Consider the following 19839-nt stretch of genomic DNA (forward strand, 5'->3'; position numbering starts at 1 on the left):
AGTGAAAATCTCATTCTGGAAACGTCCCCCAGGCTGTGGCTAAGCCATGTCTCCGCAATATCCTTTCTTTCAGGAGTGCTAGTTCTGCAAGGTTCGCAGGAGAGCTTCTGTAAAGTTTGGAAGGTAGGAGACGAGGTACTGGCAGAAGTAAAGCTGTGAGTGCCGGGCGTGAGTCGTGCTTCGGTAGCTCAGTTGGTAGAGCACTTGCCCGCGAAAGGCAAAGGTCCAGAGTTCGAGTCTCGGTCGGGAACCCAGTTTTAATCTGCTAGGAAGTTTCAGTATTGTTTTTTCCTCTGTGCAACAGCTATCGTCTCCACCACTTGGAGTGCCGGTGTGGGGGAACTGAATGCCACTCTATCTGAGCTGGGACCCAGTTTTGGACTCTGATCATTTTTATGGTAGCCATCTCTTGTTAGCCAGCTTGCAGGCTCTCAACTGTGGAAGCCCTTCACCGTATCTAAAAGAGAAGCAAAAAAAAGGGGTCATTCGCTAGAGGTATTTGTTACGTAGCGTCAGAGATCGACTACAATCATCAGGGGAATGAGCAAAAAATATTCTCAAATATATTATCTAACAGTTTCAGAGAAAAATCTGGGAAAGTGACAGTTGCCACACATGAATGGAATGAATATACTGGAAGAGTTTAAACCGAGTCATATCATGCAGCTGTTAAAATTATGAATTTATTTCAAATCTGTGTCCGGTCAATCAGATACGAATTTTCTCAATCCGCTTGAGGTCAAAGTTGGCATGGCTTCTTTAGCATTGTCATGATTCATTCTTTACCCCCATCCTTATTCAATGGGGTTAGGTACCGAAAGGACATATTCTAAGTTTCCTTCTTTCGAAGCGTTAAAATTTTCTAATAAATAAGTAAACGATAAAAATTAAATTAGTAGATGGAGTACGAATTGAATATATGCTAAAACAACGAAGAAATAGGGATATGAAGAACTTCTGTCTCAAGGAAAACTGTTTGTCAGTACTTGTTAACAAATCGTCATGCAGCTCATGCAACTAACAGGCTTGGTAAACACTCAGTACTATAGAACAGAATGCAAATGCAGACAGAGTTGTGTGTGTGTGTGTGTGTGTGTGTGTGTGTGTGTGTGTGTGTTTGTGTGTGTGTGTGTGTGTGTGTGTGTGTGTGTGTGTATGAGTTCCTAAGGGGCCAAACTCCTGACGTCATCGGTCCCTAGACTTGCATACTACTTAAACTAACTTAAACTAACTTATGCTAAGAACAACACACACACCTATGCCCGAGGGGGGACTCGAATCTCCGGCGGGAGGGCCCGCAGAATCCGTAGACAGAGTTACGTTGCACTGACCAATACAACACAAATACGAAGAAATTTGTCGAACAGTACCAATGAAATGGGCAACAAAAAAATAAAGAGTCAGGTGGTAACTCAGCACAATTTAACATACGACGGTTACATTTGAATAGTTGTTTCAGTGATATTATAGTGATTCGCTTAAGCACATAGCCTTTACAGATATCAGAAATTATCAGCTGACATTGTCTTGTTTTTTATTATCGTGTTTTGGATAAATGGACTTTGCTGTGCTATATCTGTTGCCGCATTTGAATATTTCTTCAAAGATGCTGCGTTGTATCAGATTTCAGTTCCGATTCTGAAATATTAACTGCTATCCTGAAAGACGATATTTTTACTGAAGGTGCCTTATTTCCGCCAAAAACTTCTTGACACTATGTAGGATCGGATAGTTGTCACGTCATGCTACACTGCAGTGAGGGTAGAAGTATTAATGTTTTGCAAATGAAGAAAACTTTACTAAATGCGTAATCAGATAGCCAGAAGTCATACGTAGTAGGAGTTAGTGAATGAGAATATAAATACGATTAATACGCAGATATACAAGTAGGCTTAGTAACTACGATGGCTACTATTTTTTTTAGCCTCCAGTCGGTTGCGACGCTTTGTGCCGGAAACCAGGATACAAAATCATCTGCACGGCCGCACTGAAGGCAGTACACTTTATATGAAGCTAATAATTACACGCCGTAATTAGCAAAGTAATTACACGACTATTGACTGTAGGAAATACTGCAACCAGCCATAATTTTTTTTAGAAATTTTTTATTGTACCGTACAACCAGATCATTAAAAAACGTGTGGCTGGCTGCAGTATTTCCTATAGTGCAATTTCCAAAACCGGATGCGGTGTTCTCTAATCATAATGGATAAAATAATATACGATTATTCTTTCCAAAACTAAGACGTGTATCTGCACGACTTTAATTTCGATACATTTTAATCTTGCGTGAAGAAATTATTACTTACGTGACTCTTATCTTGGCTTTATGGCTGCTCGACACGAAGAAGATAACCAAATCAGACGAAAGCTCGTCTGGTCTCGTGATTTCGTCAACAAAGAATCACCTGTAAGTATAATAATAATTATCACAAAACCCACAGTCAAACGAAAGATTTTGATTTCATGAATGTTGCTTATTGTTGGTGATGACGGTGCTTTGATGCACTATTTCTACGAACAATTAAAGTCCATTAAATTTGTAATTCCCCTCAATATTAACAAAAATATGTTTAACATCGCTTACGTACTGTTGGAACGTCTCTGTGGCTGATTTCTACTCGTAATAAGTATAATGAATGTAATTATGACTGATTCTGTTAACTGACGAGGTCTCCATTTGGAGAAGAAAAAAAATAATGTGTACATCGCAGTAATCTGCAGCGGTGACCGCATATGTTGTATAGAACGTTTTCAAAATGACAGATATGTTAAAGGAAATAAAATGAATTGACAAGACCGTAGATAATTTGTCCCAAGAGTCAGTCATCAACATTTCACTGCCTTGGCCAATGTTAGTGGTAAAATTCTGGCGAAACCACAGATTCTGAATACCCTTCCTAATGCTAATAAAAGGTACAAGGGCGTGCTGAAAAGCAATGCTCCGAATTTTTCATGTGAAAAATAATACAGCTTTCTAAATAAAACAAATGTTACTAACATTCTACATCTTTAATCTTCATGTCTAGATATTTGCAGCTCTCTCCCGCTATAGGGCTCCGAATTGTATCTTGCAACATGGCGGTGTATAATGTGATTTCGTCGGTGCTTGAGAAACAGCGAGTTGTAATCGAGCTTCGAATTCGAGGACTTCGTCTTCCCCTTCAGCATGACAACGCTAGACAATAGACGAGTGCTGCTACCTCTGTGACAATCCGACGCCTTTGGTTTACTGTCACCGATTCGGTCTCCGTACAGTTCTCGCTTGGCCCCATCCGGTTTTCATCCATTTACGAAACTGGAAAAATACCTTCGAGAAATTCACTTTGGTAGTGATGAAGCAATGCAAATAGAGGTGACGTTGCAGTGCTGTCAACAAAGTCAAACATTCCACAGTGACGATATCAACAAAGTGATTGCTCATTGGGAGAAAAGTGACTATGTTGCGAACAATAAAGATGGTAATAACGTTTGTTTTTAAAAAAATCTTTGAGAGCTTTCACAAAAAATTTTGAGCCATTGCTTCACAGCATGCTCTCGTATAATACCACTGAAAGACATCCGAGAACGCTCTCTAATTCCATACGGAATGGGAAAAACTCTTTCATTCAGTGTGCATGTGTTATGCATCACGTAATTATGTGTGATACTCTAATATTTTGTTCATGAAACCTTTGGGTATTTGTTGCATATTTTTGGTACGGTAAACTAAAGAATATCTTTACTTTCTGATGCATAGTCCTGTACACGCTTATTTAATGTTTTTATATTCTTACATCTTGTTCTTGCGGATTGAATCTGATTCTGAGGGACTCTGATTCTTCACCGTCTTGTTTTAGTAGAAAACAGTTTTCACACTGTTAACGAGTGAAACAACTGGGTGTCAGTATTAAAATGTCCCAGCAGCGTTTGCTTACGATACGAACTTATTTCATTATTTATTTACCGTTAATTTTGTATGTAAGGCACAAGAATTAATGCCGTTACTTGTGAACATACGGGCAATAGTTGAGGAAGCTCTACAAAGAACTACGAGCAGTTAAACTGTTTACTTATTAATCTCGAGAGAAATATAAATTTCCTCTCTGATGATTAGTTAATCATTTACATCAACTCAACCTACGGCCACCAAGCGTATATTGTGAACTTAAAACACATTCTGTAACTCAATAAAATAACTATTGTAACCACGATTTTTTTTTCAACTGCATCTCATTTATGAACATCTTATCCTGTGCCAGGAGTCTGCCAGCAATAGATACAGATACATTGTGAGAGCAGAAAATTGCACCTCTCTGTGAGCCATCTCCCACTATGCCAACAAGATGAAGCTTTACGGGTTGTCACTACCAGTATCTGCCATCACGTGCTGACGTCACAGTTGGAGCCCCATTTGCTATCACTGAAAGATGATAATGTGGCACACATAAAGATCGATAAAACATAGTGGTCCATTACGCAATGTTTACCACTGGTGTAAAACTGTAGACAAGAATGAACGCACTTCTACAACTCTTTACATGCAAGTCCAACAAGATGTAAATGGGAACGCTGACAAGCCCATCCATTTGCTGTCGTTAATTAATAAACTGCTATTTGTACCCTGTTTGCAATGCCTCATAAATTTCTTACCATATGTTTTCTTCCTTTGTTGCGCTGCTTTTTTCATAAATGCTTTTCACATCGACCACATTCAAGCACCAGTTGAACTATTGTAGAACATCTTCGCAGAAGTGTGCTTAAATAGTCCCTTCTTCCCAGACGAGTTTTCTGTGGACTTCACTCCATCCCTAAACGATTCTACACGGAAAATATGCCAAAACTGGCTACTCTTCTAACATCAGTCTACCGTAGGTCGCTGAACGAACCAAGCGTTCCAAGTGACTGTTAAAACACACATGTAGGTCGTTCCTGCTTTCAAAAAGCGTTGTCAAACAGACGCAGACAACTATATGCCTATATGGCATATATCTCCACTGTAGGAATCAACATGGTTCCCGCAAACAACGACCAATAACATCTAGCACGTTTCCCCCATCCACGAGACCAACAAAGCAGCAGATGAGTTGATCCCGTCTTCCTTGACTTCCAAAAGGCATTCGATACAATGACGTACTGTAGCCTAATGGATAACCTACCAAGCTACGGAATATCAGACCAGTTTTGTGATTGGACTGAAGAGTTCCTAGCACGATAAGTGATTCTTAACGGATTAAAAGCATCAGACGTAAAAATAATTTTGGGCTTACCCCAGGGTAAAATTTATATAAATTATTTAGTGAATAACGTTCGACGCTCCATGATGCTATCCGCAGATGATGCTGCTATGTACAAAGAAGTGCTAGAAAATAATAGCGAAATGCTGGAATACCTGAAGATAATCGGCGATTGGTGCATGGATTGGTAGCTGACTCTCAAAATATTGGAATGTAAAGTATTGTGCATGAACAGGAAGAAATATCCATTATTTCACAATTTGACAATCACTTGGTGCAAATGGCTCTGAGCACTATGGGACTTAACTGCTGAGGTCATCAGTCCCCTAGAACTTAGAACTACTTAAACCTAACTAACATCACACACATCCATGCCCGAGGCAGGATTCGAACCTGCGACCGTAGCGGTCCCGCGGTTCCAGACTGTAGCGCCTAGAACCGCTCGGCCACCCCGGACGGCTGACAATCACTAGAAACATACAATATCTATGGGCTATGCTTATGAGATGACGTAAAGTGGCACTACCATATCAAACTATTTGTAGAAAAAGTACATACCAGACAGGTTCATTGGAAGAACACTCAGCAAGTCTAGTCAATCCACGAAGGAGGTAGCTTATAAAGCTATCATTCAACCATTAGTTGTAATAGCTCAACAGTCTGATACTCTTACCACACAGTGAAACCGAGCTCGTCCACGAGACGAAAGCAGTAGATATACGTGCATATGTAAATACTGCGTTTCTTGACTTCCGGAAGGCGTCCGATTCAGAGCCGCACTCCCGCCTAGCGAACAAAATACGAGCGTACGAGACGTTACACTCTGTGACTAGACTGAAGAGTTTCTGGCAGACACAACACAGCATGTCATTCTCAATGATAAGAAGTCTTCAGGAGTAAAATTAACTTCTGGCGTCCCCCAAGAGAGTGCTATAGAACCAATACTTTTCGCAGTATATTTAAATGTGCTAGCAGATAATGTCGGAAGGTCCATGAGACTTTTCGCGGATGATGCTATTTTATACATAGTGGTCACAATGTAAGAAAACTGTAGCGAAAAGCAGGAAGACCTGCAGAGGACCGACGCTTGGTGCAGGGCGTGGCAATTGACCCTCAACATAAACGTATGTAACGTATAGCTGATACGTCGACAGAAAGACCCGTTATTGTAAGAGTACACGATTTCAGAACATTCACAGGAAGCAGTTCCTTCCATAACATATCTAGAACTACGCGTATGCAGCGATCTGAAGGAAAAAGACCAGATACGAGGGATGTTCAATAAGTAATGCAACGCATTTTTCTCGGAGAGTTTCGGACGAAAAAACGCGGTATTTCTTGTGGAGCATAGTAGAATATTTCCGCTTCAGCCCCTATAGTTTCATGAACTTCCAATAGGTCGCAACGCTATATGTAACCTTCAAAATAGGGTCTGTAACGGAGGTGCATTCCAAGCAGAGAGCTATCATTTAGTCTCTTTTGGCCGAAAACCAGAGCATCGCAAATATCAATAGGCGCCAGCAGAATGTCTACAGAGACCTGGCAGTGAACAAAAGCACGGTGAATCGTTGGGCGAGGCGCTTGACATCATCGCAACAGGGTCAAGCAAAGCTCCGCCGCCTGCCGCGTGCCGGCTGGCCGCACACATCTGTGGCGAATGCAGCGTTGAAACGTGCGGACGCTCTGCAAAGTGAGTATTTACGTGTTCCCATCTCCTCTGGTCACATTTGTGAATTCGATCTTTAAAGTCTATATTCTACTGAACTGCCAAGTTAATGACGATGACCTTCCTCAGTGTGTAATACTCGTACATACATCGAAATGTTAGCTAAACAATTCATGGACTTGTGGAAGAAGCAGTTAACCTGACAACACCACCACCTGAAACAACAGCTACAGCAGGATCACAGCGAACCGCTACAGCTACTGCTCAGAGACAAGACAACCCCCAGTACATCAGTCTGTACCGTTTATCAGTTATAAGAATGAAAATGAACCTTGGGACATAGTCGTACATCTGTGCCATTTCCTTCTCCATTGCAAGGAAAGTAACATTTCGGATCGAATGTCAAAGTTCCTTGCTATTGTCTTCAAGCAGTCTGTTAAACCACATACTTAGCAAGGTGCAGCTGTTAATCGAACCTAGTAATCTTCCGTTTGAGGAACTGTCTATGGCCACAAGTCTCAAACTTAAGCAATAAGCGAAACGTGTGATCAGTCGTACATGTTAAGGGCTACAGACCTGCAAGACCTTTCGCGAGATTAGCTTTCGTGCAAATCATGGCTAGTCACTATCACAAATGTGCTCGCCAGACAGTCTCTCGATGGGACGGTTAAAGTTGAGGCATTGGAGTCGTTAGACCCAAACTGTAGCCATATTCTCAAAACTACTAAGACTTTTAGTTCTATCTGTACGTACAAGGCAGCAGTTGCAGTAACAAGGCTGTATTGTAAGTACGAATAATTTGATAAGATCAGAAGCAGATTTGCTAACCTCGATTGTACGTAGTGGAAATCGTATTTCGAAAATACTTGACTTCAGAAAATAATTGTATTGAACTGACTGAAACTAAAATACTCTGAATCAAACAATAGTGCTCAGTTAATAGTTCTTCAATAAGTTTGTTGTCTTTTCTTAAGTGAGCGACAAGAAATTCTCATCACTCCTGTATTATGAAAGCTCATTAAATTTGTTTCTGTAAATTCCAGATTTAACTGTATACTATTACCTTCAGAATCTTGTTTTCACCAGCTTTGACTATCTACAGTGCATAAAGGCTGAAATCATTGCGTTAAGACTTTTTGCTAGCGAAACACTTATCTTCGGATTTTTTCTTTGCGACTTGACAGGGAAACGAGGACTCCGCGCATCTGTGCCAGTACGGAGCTCTGCGTGGAGGGTGAATGGTTTTTGGTTATGTTGTTCCGCGACATGCAATTACTTTAATTAGAAAAACACATGAAATTGCAAGCACCGTGAAGCAGAATTCTACTAACCCGTCTTCCTTTACACATCTCTGTAACTTACGTTTACAAAATTCATTATATTTGAAATATGTAGTCAAGGAAGTATAAGAAAATTTTGTTAGACGTGCCTTGAGCGTTATAAATACGTATATTTTGTTTTTTAACAGTTCACAATCCCTGATAATTTCCTTTTCAACTACTATCGCAGACGTCCCCACATTAGACGTATTTCATTAAGTTACAATTTCTTGTACAATGGCGGCGAACAATACAATGCAGTACACATGACAGTCTCGTTAGCGCATTTACTTTTTAGCACGTCTCGTACCGAAGCTCAAAAAGAATTCCCCTGCGTAATGTCTTTCGTATACCATTTTCACTCCAAGGAACAACTCCCGTTCGTTACCCAGAGAGCGTAAAGCTAACCGTCCAAAATCAATGCTGTAACATTGCTCGGTCCGCCCTATTGCGTAGCGTAAATTTACATGTCATATGGAAAATGAAATGATCTTAATAAAGTTCAGTTTCTGTATATCTCAATTCAAACATTAACCAGATACATGTGAAATAAAGTTCGCTGGGAGATGGAGACTCCTGAACCATTCTTTTATTTTCCTCATTGACTCTTCGATGTATAGATTGAACAATTGAGGCGAAAAACTACATCCCCATCTTACACCATTTCCAATACGAGGACGAGGACTTCGTTCTTGATCTTCCACTCTTCTTGTTATGGCAGGCGTCCAGGTGACAGCTCCATTCTCATCCTAATGCAGGGGGTATCAAAAAGAATAAACCGATTTGGCATGTCTATATTTCTAAAACTAAAGTGCGCGTCATATATCTTGGCGGCCGAGTTTAGGTTCGTTCTGCGCATCTGACGTCACAAAACACAGTCAGCCAATGAACAGAGAACGACGTTGCCAGATCTCGACTGCAGTGCAGAGCACGGACGAGTGTCTTCAGTTTTAGAAACGTTCAGTCATAAATAAAGTAATAGAACAAAAGCAATGTCTTGATAGCAGACTTTCTTTTATAGAACGTTTGGAAAAAGCATTCTTTATACCAATTGCTTCATATTCTATTAATTAAACCAAACAAGCAATAAGACTCCTAATTCAGGCTATAGCAAGGAAAGGTGTTTGTTTCAATCTCACGAACTGCTTTTTCGCAATAAACAACAGCGGTAATTGTTTATTTCCTATCGTACTTCGACGAAGCGTGAGTAATTCATAGTCATACCAACAGTGTTTATAAGTAGTTGCGTGAGGTGTTATAGTCCTTATGGAGATACACTGTCCAATGAGGTGAGATAGCGGAATGGTTAAGGTGTTGGGCTGCCAAGTGAAAGATTATGAGTTCAAACCTTGTGCAGTGTTTGATATTTTCTTTACTTAAAAACAATATTGGAGTGGCTTACTTCACGAATTTTATTCGTTTGAATGAAATTTCTAGTGCTTTGCCTCTTCATTAACTTTTTCGCTGCTGCAGACACGTGCTCCCCGCATTCCGCGCTGTGCGCGATTTTGTCATCACTGCACTTCTCGCCTGTGCAGACACATGGTGTTCCCACTGCTTTGACACACTTACCATTCGATTTCCAAAAACTATTTGGCCAAAAAATTTGATTTTTACACGTCTTCTTGACTGATACCTTCCCCCCATAAATGACTTAATTTTGTTTTGATGTGCAGCATTAAATGTAGTAAACCATTGCACGAAATTTTGAAGAGTTTGCAGAGGTAAAAGTCCATAGCGTATACTTTCCGTATGGTCGATTTTAGTTGCCACAATGTTGAGAATGAAATGTGGACAAGATACCTAAATTTCATATAATATTTACTGTATAACAATATCTCATTTAATTTAAGTACCACATAGGTGTCGTATGTAATATTGAGAAATATTCCGTCTTTCGCTACTGTAATAAAAGTTTTATTTACACACGGCGCGTTTTTCTTTATTTTAAACCACTTCCATCGGTGAAAGGTATGGCACATACACAATGGTATTCATGTTCTATTTCTTGTTTTTGTTCCACAGTCGCAGTTTTACCAATGGTATTGAAATATATCCCTCTTCTGCAACTGTAATAAGCGACTTATTTAGACCAGACACGTTTCTCTCTTTTGAAGCATCATGTATTTTGTGTCCTCCATTGCCAAGTCACCTTTCGTAGTTTTGTGCTGCGGTAGCACAGTATTCAACGTTTGTGTTGGCTCATCAGTGTTTTAGCAAATAAATGCTGTTTGTATGTGCCACACACAAAATTATATTTGACATAGCTCTGAGCACTTCACTGACAGACGGTACATTCAAGTCCTAATGTTTTTGTAAGTCCACAGTTCTGTTTAATGTATTTTGTCTACTTCCTTTTGATTGATTGAAGTGCTTCAAAATAAAGCCAAACGTGCCCAGTGTAAGTAAAACTTTTGTTACAGTCGCGAAAGGTGGAATATTTCTCAATATTACATACGACACTTATGTGGTACTTAAATTAAATTAAATATATAGGTATCTTGTCCACATTTCATTCTCAACATTGTGGCAACTAAAATCGACCATCCGGAAAGTATACTCTATGGACTTTTACCTCTGCAAACTCTTCAAAATTTCGTGCAATGGTTTACTATATTTACTGCTTCGTAATAACTGCGTTGAACATCGAAACAAAATTAAGTCATTTATGGGGGGAAGGTATCAGTCAAAAAGATAGGTAAAAATCTAATTTTTGCGCCAAATAGTTTCTGTGGAATCGAATGATAAAGAGTGTCAAAGCAGTCGGAACACAATGTGTCTGCACAGGCGAGCAGTGCAGTGACAAAATCGCTCACAGCGCGGAATGCAGGGAAAGGGTTAATGCGGCCGTGGTGGCTTTACTTCACGAACTGCGCGCTCCCCCCTAAACATAAGCTTGCGAACTATGCTATACTATGGCGCTGCTTCTATTGGCGCGTGCATCGTATGCAACTGGCAACGCAGCAATCTCCCGCGTCTAGGCGGGCATGCGCGAGCCGCCAAGATAAAAGAATTGAACTATAATAAACATATACAATGAATTTTGTGTTTTGATGAGCTGGAAACTCAAAAAGTTTTTTTCTTTCATACCTTTTCATAGGTACTCAGTATGCACCCCTTGAGATGCACGGCATATGTCAGTGCAGTATTCAAATTGTTCCCACACTGCAGCGAGCATGTCTTGAGTTACAGCTTCCACAGCTGCAGTTATGCGATGTCTCAGTTCATTCATTGTCGCTGGTAACAGAGGCACATAAACAGAGTCTTTTATGAACCCCACAAGAAATAGTCACATACAGTCAGGTCCGCTGATCTTAAAGGCCAGTAACGTAAGGCTGAATCATTTGGTCCAGTGAGACCGAGCCATCGTTCAGTTATCCTTTGATTTAAAAATTTCCACACTTCCAGATGTTAGTGTGGCGATGCCCCGTTCAGTTTGTAAATGAAGTCGTTCGAATCAATCTCCAACTGTGGGAAAAGAAGGTTCTCAAACATATCGAGGTATGTGCTTCCAGTAACAGTGTTCTCGTCAAAGAAAAATGGACAATACACTTTCTCCCGTGAAACTACACAAGACATGTTGTACAACTTCATGAGGTTGTTCCATACCCCATATTCTGACATTATGACGGTTCACCTTTCCATTTAAATGGAATGTTTCCTGCTCACTAAACACTAAGCGTCGAAGAAATCGGTCATCCTCCATCTAGCCAAGAACGAAATTACAGAACTCCGCACATTGTTGTTTGTCACCTTCACCAAGCGATTGCAGTAGCAGAATTTTTTTATGGTTTCGTGTGTAAACGTTGTCGCAACACACGCCAGAGGGACATCGGAGGCATGATCAGCTATCGACCTGCACGGCGAACGGATTTCTGCGGACTCCTTCTCAAAGTATGACGGATGCTTTCGACATCTGTGTCAGACACTCGGGGACGGCGCGGCGATTTGCCTTTACACAAACAACCGGTTTCTCGGAATTGTTCATGCCATCGTCTAATGCTCTGAGCTGTAGGAGACTCCACACCATACCTGGTACTAAAGTCACGCTGAAGAGCTATTACTGACCCGCATGCCGCAAAACAAAGAACACAAAACGCTTTCTGTTGTTCCGACACCATTTTTACTTGAACTGAAGCGGTGCATATTGGTGCTACCTAGTGGGAACCATGTAAAACACAAGAGTTTGCTCTTTCCGACAGTACGTTGTTCACGTTCATATCACATATAATTATAGCTACGATTTTTTAAAATCATATGATTCTTTTTGTGTTGCTGTTCCTCTTCCCTATCTCGTCAGCTAGAAAGAATGTGAGTGTTTGTATGTGATGCTTCCATATACTTTGGTCCGTAGGCACGAGTTCTTTGAACTGTAGTTGCAGTTTAGCTAACTTTTATGTAGAGCTTAAGCAGTGTTCTGCTGCACCAAAGACACATTAGGGGACACTGGTCAGCAGCTGTTGTATAGGTTGATACAGATAGCCGGAACGTACTGTCTCTGCCCATTTCCGCTACCACCTGCGTACCTCTGTCGTTATCGTGGAACGACAATGTTCGCTGTATCTTTGGAAGGTCAGGGCGTCTGTTCTGGTCATCTTTATTAATGTAAGCTAGGTAGCTGGAATGTGTAAGGGCTTGATTTAGAGATGACAATATGATCCTCAGAGGTGTAATCATGGTAAAATATACCCGAGTGTCTGTTTCATTTAGGGTGTGCGATCATGCTTATATTTCTGTTATTTGACGCGATTCCTTGTCCTATCACCACCTGACAATGCGAGAGCACTTTGTCCTGCCTATGTCTCGTTTCACGTTGTGTGAATCTCTTTTCTGTTTGAATGGGTTTTGTGTTTTCCGTTTGTCGCGTTAGAATTCTTTTTCCATGTTTCGATTCTAAATTCGTTTCACTAGATTCTGGTTTCTCGCAGTTTATGAATTGGTACCAGTTTTCATGTGGTGCACTGGAGCCTTCAGCTTCGTAAATCTCACTTTCTCTTTCTGTGACTTCTTTTTGTAACATTCCGTGAGTATACAATTTTACTTTATTCGAACAACTTTCGTCAGTTAGTGATAGTTATCTACATTAGGCCACGTGCCTCTCCGCCGCCTTCAGCTCATCTTTATTATTCATTCAAGCTCGTTGTTCGACTTGACTTCCCAACCTTACGTCCGCCTGCTTAGCTGGGTGGTAACGAAAGTCACGCTGAACAGTTATTACTGAGCCGGATGGCGCAAAACGTAGAACACAAAACGCTTAGTGTTGTCTCGACACTATTTTTAAAAGAACTGATGTGGGCCCCCACTGCTGCTACCTAGCGGTAACCATGGAAAACTAGAGAGTTTACTCTTTCCAACAGTACGTTGTTCACGCACATATCTCAAATAACAAAATAGTTATGATTTTTGTAATCGGATGATTCTTTTTAATATATCCTGATTTCATTGAGGTCTCGTGTGGCGGTCTGCAGCAATGTGGTAAATAGCCGGTTTAATTATAGTAACAGCGCTGAAAATGGGAGGGGTGTAAACTTTATTCACAACAATATAACGTTGAAAGATGTCATGCATTAGGACATCCAATGTTTGGGATAGCCGTCTTTAGAATGTAAGAAAGTATCTGCAAGCGATGTGCGACCGTTGCATTAACTTGAGACGCCTTCAATATCCCCAGACGATCGCATGCTAATCATGTGGCTCCCATCCGTACTGGAAAACTAACCTGCGGAACTTCCCTCGGCAAAGGAAACTGGACAAGACATATATTTCACAACCGGCACAAAACATGTTTCCTTTTTCGCTGATCTCGGTGAGAGTGTGGGTTTATCGAAGCTCATAGATATCCATTATATTGAGTTTTCGGATTAATGAAAGCTCTCTACCTCACGCGTAATGCTTCGTTGCAAGAAAACCCTCATATGGTTCAACAATGGCAATGTTTTCTCAAAGCGAGTGCTTCATAACAGTACTCGTATAACAAGGCAGCTCCAGCTACAGTTCGTTGGACTTTCCGTGCAACAACATTTGTACACCTGTCCTCTTTCTCAATAGTAGTAACTGCAATAGTGGACTGACTTTCCGTATTGATTTCAGGAAGCACCATAGCGAACTCTCATGCTCTTTTTCGACTGTCTCTTCACTTACCTTTTGTCTACTGATGCAATCTCTTCTTGATAACAAATGCATGCTTGTATTTCTTCAATCACTTTCGGATTTACAGCATATTCCACTTGGTATGAGCTATAACTCGTCAATAAAGCTATCACGTGTTCCAAAAACAACAGTTTATACGGTTTTCACTGAATGCTGTATGGAATAGAAAGATTAAAATTTGAGTTTCAATGTTTAAAATCGTCGTAAGAACACTTGTTTATGTTAGATGACGACGACAATGTATTCTCCATAAAACGTCCAAAATTTGTAACAGCTTTGTTGATTTTACAGTTTTACGTGTTTAGGTGGGAGAGGGGTCTTTCTTAGCGAGCAGCATGTTGCATGGTGTCAGAATAAACGGCGCAAATAGCAGATAGTGGAGACCAACCATTGTTTAGCCTTTCTATGCAAGGAATGTGGACGATGCTGTTGCCGCAGCCCTCCGGTTTAAAACATAAAGCTTTTTATTTCTCCGCGTGTTGTTTTAAGAGCGGCAGTAAACGCGAACAGGGGACTAGTAAATTAAAACGTTTACGAGGAGTGGAAAACGTGAGGTACAGGAAGGCTAGTCGTTGCAATCGTCTGTCTGAAGTTAGAGCGAGTTGCCTCTGTTTGGACTATTGTCTTTGTAACTGATAACAATTTAACGTTTGTGTCCACAGTACGACCAACGAAATGTTAAGAGTCTCCACTACGATTTTTAAATACTGAAAAATAGTCTTGTCGTTTTTAAGAAAAACATATCCAGAAAAATTTTTTGAATTCTCATTTTTCCACTTTTTGTGCTACTTTAGGAATCATAATACTTCAAAACAAAATAACCGACAAAGGAAAAGAACAAGAAACGTCTCCAGTCGAAGTTTAGCTTCACGTGAAAGCGATGTGAGCAGCTCCAAGCAACCACGCAAATTGCGGGATAATAAACTCTAGGCGTTACGTATACGGGATAAAAATGACGCACAGATTGGGAGCAGTCGACAATGCGGGAAAGCAATGGGGGTGATAAATTTGCCGGCCCCACAGATGTGTGATGCGCGTTCGGGAGGCATCAGATGCACTTTCCTTTGCACACCAAATTCTCTAACTGGGTTTCTCTGCTACATTCCACACCAAATTCTGTAATTGAGTGGCACTTTATAGAAGCAAGAGACGGTCAACAGCTACTGAACCGAATCAGAATCTTAGAAATTGTTTCGGTTTGAGGGTTTACTTGTTATTTCTAGCTTTGTCAGATTTAGTTTTATACAGGAAAACATTAAAGGTTCGAGCTGATTACAAACTACTTTTCCTTATTTCCAGGAAAATTTAAGATAGTGACGGGAAGATTGCAGTTAATTTATTTTATAAGACGCCAAAAAGCAGCCTCATAATAACACTTTTATAACAGTGTTCAGCCATATGAAGAGCAAAGCAAATAACAAAGATGCCGGGGACAAATACTTCAAAAGACTTTACTTGGATTAGATGAACATTAAGTGTCATATTTAAACTGTATAGAAGTGCTAAGTCCAAGGATGATGGCCTCTCATAACATTATCTTAGATCAGCACAAGTATAGACTCTCCAGTAACTATTTTTTCTCGTGTGGAGTGTTCAGGCCTATCACTTTATCAGCGAAATTCAAAACAGTATAAATAATCAGAGACAACGTCCTTGCCACAGTGGTAACACAGGTTCCCGTCAGATCGCTAAGTTAAGCGTTGTTAGATTGGCTAGCACTTGGATGGGTCACCGCCCGAGTCTCCTCAGTGCTCTTGGCAAGCGGGGTTTCACTCAGGCCTTGTGAGGTCAGTTGAGGAGCTACTTGACTAACAAGTGTTGGCACCGGTCACTTAGGGGAGAGCGGTGAGCTGACCTCATGCTCCTCCGTATCCGTATCCAGTGAAGCCTAAAGCCTAAGGATGACACGGCGACCGATCGGTACCGCTGGGCCTTCATGGCCTGTTCGGACGGTGTTTGTTTTACGGTCAGACACTAAACAGTTCTCTATGACTACCAATGGAACAGCGGAATGTGCAGCTAATTGAAACATAATTTCGACGTGTGAAAAGGGATAACTACCAGAGAAGTGTATTGCTATTTTCACATTAAAGTATATTTTAGATCGGAATACAAACCGTACGAAAAAAACACAGAGGACAATCCATAAGAAAATCGTCAAAACACAGTCTTAAAATTACCATTTTGCAAACGGAAATGTAGTTCGCAGTATCAGCACTCCGTAAAACTTTGCAATATAGAATGTCACGATTGAGTGAAATATCCATAACTGAGGCGGTTGCACTGAATCGTGTAGCTGAAATTAAGTGCATCTGACCGTAATTACAAACTCCATTGTAAAGGGCACATCTTTCCTGGCCGTCTGGATATCAGAACTCAATCCCGCGTTCCCGTGATGAATTTTAGATGAGACACTGCGACCGTTTAACCACGAAATCCGTCACAGTCCAGAATAATATTGGTGCACGTTGCTAAAGGCATTAATGGCCGTGAAATTAAATGTTATTGGAAACACGATTTTCCGGAGAAGGGAAGTGCGTGCGTCTATATGGACATGTGTAATTGTGTGTGTGTGTGTGTGTGTGTGTGTGTGTGTGTCTGTGTGTGTGTGTCTGTGTGTGGGCACGCGCTTGCGTAAGATGAAATATCACATAAGGTTCCATCAGAGACGTAACGACATAGAAGACAAAGTTTGTAACGTTCTTTAAAAAAATTGCTTTTGGAAAACATAGAACTACTGCCTGAACTGGGAATTCATACGAAACTGGAGTTATCGTGTGGCGTGTTGTAACTGCAAGTGGTGTGCTTACTCTGTGTTATTGCTAGCAATAACTTTATACGAACTGATTGGGCAATACAACTCCCAATACCAATGAAGAAAGAGTCACTGCAAATTACGTTCAGCCCCTTAGGTACTGAATCCTCTGGCCCTGTTAAAAACTGATAATGTTGGTTCCTGTGCACATATCAAACAAATAAAATTGTGTTACTTCTACAGCAGCAACGGTGGATCGCGATATATTCTGGTCTCTGTTGAAGAAGAATAAAATGTGCTAGCTACAAGCTCAGCGGTGTGCAATTCTGGCCGTAGTACTTTGAAATATACATGAAATTCTTTTGGCTGATAAATGAAAACATTTAAGAAAAATTCAATGTTTTTGAAAAACATATGACCTGGACAGGGAGGCGGTAGTGATTTGGATGAATTATTGGCTTTTTTAATAGTGAAGCTGTAGTCGAAGTTAAGTTTGGCTTTTCAAAACATCTGTCAACTGAAATTAAATTACTCAGAAAAAATTCATACTTTTTACTGAGTCACAAACCATGAGATTTATACAGCAAGTATTATCCAATCTCACTAAAAAAAGCATAAAGAAAAATCATAAAGTACGTATACCTGCGTTAACAAACCTTAGAATCATTACAAAAGGGAAATATCTAACTAGCCTAAACGTCAAATCTGTTTACGTACATTCTGGGGTTACTCAACACAGAACTCAGTGTTACCAGTTATCAGCCGACTCATTTACGCTAACGCGATGGCAAACGAAAGTCATAAGAATTTAAATACTCCGCCTTACTTGCGAAAAGACTTCTGATTCCACATTTATATTTCCAATAATACATCTACTCGTAATTCCTACATTATAATCTAACACTTGGTGGCTTTACAGTACACAGCACAAAAACTACCTACTCCATCCTCTTTCGCTCTCAGACAGATACCCACTCCTGTGCACCAAGCAGCTCTCACTACAACATTACAATTTCATATCAGAAGTACTATCTTTGGCACTGCGTTCGTGCACAGTCAGCGAACCGCTTCATGGAGCCAATAAGAGACGTACATCACTGATATAATAGTTTCATTTTAGTTTATATTAGTATCATTACAGCATTCGGGTGCCTCATGTATGTGTACCCCAGCAGACCCCTTTCACCTTAAACTACAGGAAGAGGTGAGTGGCTCCCAATTAGTATGTATGTGCTTTCTGTCAGCATTTAAGCCTTTTTAAATAGTCACAATTTATTATACGTATTTTTACAAAATGAATAATAGATCTGTTTACACCCTCAATACAAATAGCGGAAGCAAATGTTTCGTGAATGATAGTATACTTCTTCAGTAATGCACAGCGAACTATTACACAAAAGAAGTGTGTATATTGGGGGGGGGGGTGGGGGGGGGGAAGGCATAAGCAATTCTTCGGCCCCGTCATCTTATCGTTTTGTGTTTCAGAGTCATTCGTCTGCCCAGTGACGCACTTCAAGTGCGCCAACCACTTCTGCGTGCCTGAGGACGCCGTCTGCAACTTCGAAGACGACTGCGGTGACGGGTCGGACGAACAAAGCTGCTGTGAGTACCCACCACAAAGAACGTTTCAATTCTCTTAGATGCTCTTCTCAATTTTTTGTCTGCTATGTGGTATCGCAAGCTACAACCGCTGCGCGGGGTAGCAGCGTGGTCTCAAGCGTACTGTCACGATTCGCGCGGCTCCCCCCGCCGGAGGTTCGAGTCCTCTCTCGGGCATGGCCTGTTGTGTTGTCCTTAGCGTAAGTTAGTTTAAGTTAGATTAAGTAGTGTGTAAGCTTAGACACCGATGACCTCAGCAGTTTGGTCACATAAGATCTTACACAAATTTCCAAGCTACAGCCACCAACGGAGAAATTTCGAATCCTGCAGTTTAACCAACCAATTTTTAAAAGGAAGGAATTTTAAAGTCTAAAGTACTATTAACGACGTGTTGGAACATGGAGGTCACCAACTTGGATTTGAAAAGATAGGAAAGGAAACCCACCGTTTCCAAAGGACCCGTTACCTCAGTTACTTTTTTCTAGGGTAACCTCAGTAAACGTAAATGTGACTGGTCTAAAGTGAATTTCTGGACCGCTCCTTTCGAAGGCAAGTCTAGCGCCTAAACAACTCCGCAATCCAGAGTGGCCTTACAATTTACCTGAGTTCAGGCAACAACACAGCGCGTTAACTACAGTAAATTTGAAAACGGAAACTATAACGGCACAATGTATGATCTCACAGACTTCTGATTAGAAGAAATATGGCAATTCATTGATGACTTGGGTTAGTCATTTCTGAATGAAGTGTCAGGGAAACAATGAAGGGGTACGCTACTAAGAACATTTTCATCATAGCCCGGCTAATTGTCACTATAGCTTACAGAAAGAACTCTTTGCAGTACGGTTCTCTTGCATTGTATGAATAACATTACAGAATAAACGACGCATTTCCAATCACCTAAAGCCAAACATGTTGCTTTTGAAAATAAGAATAAGTGTTTTTTATGCATGTTTAATGCGTTACTCGATTTTTGAGAGATTTATTTCCACAATAATTCATTAAGAAGATACACTATGTGATCAAAAGTACCCCGACAGCTGGCTGAAAATGACTTACAAGTTTGTGGCGCCCTCCATCGGTAATACTGGAATTCAATATGGTGTTGGCCCACCCTTAGCCTTGATGACAGCT

At 40.7% G+C, this 19839-nt stretch overlaps 1 protein-coding gene across 1 annotated transcript in view; it reads left to right on the top strand.

The window, feature by feature from the left end:
* LOC126456274 (G-protein coupled receptor GRL101-like) overlaps nucleotides 1-19839 on the top strand; it is a 490877-nt gene that overhangs the window by 150741 nt on the left and 320297 nt on the right. Inside the window, exon 4 of the mRNA XM_050092026.1 lies at nucleotides 18592-18708. Coding sequence (XP_049947983.1) covers nucleotides 18592-18708 — 117 coding nt within the window. The remainder of the gene's footprint in view (nucleotides 1-18591; nucleotides 18709-19839) is intronic.

Source organism: Schistocerca serialis, chromosome 2 (assembly GCF_023864345.2).
Source record: "Schistocerca serialis cubense isolate TAMUIC-IGC-003099 chromosome 2, iqSchSeri2.2, whole genome shotgun sequence".
Taxonomy (NCBI): Eukaryota; Metazoa; Arthropoda; class Insecta; order Orthoptera; family Acrididae; genus Schistocerca; species Schistocerca serialis.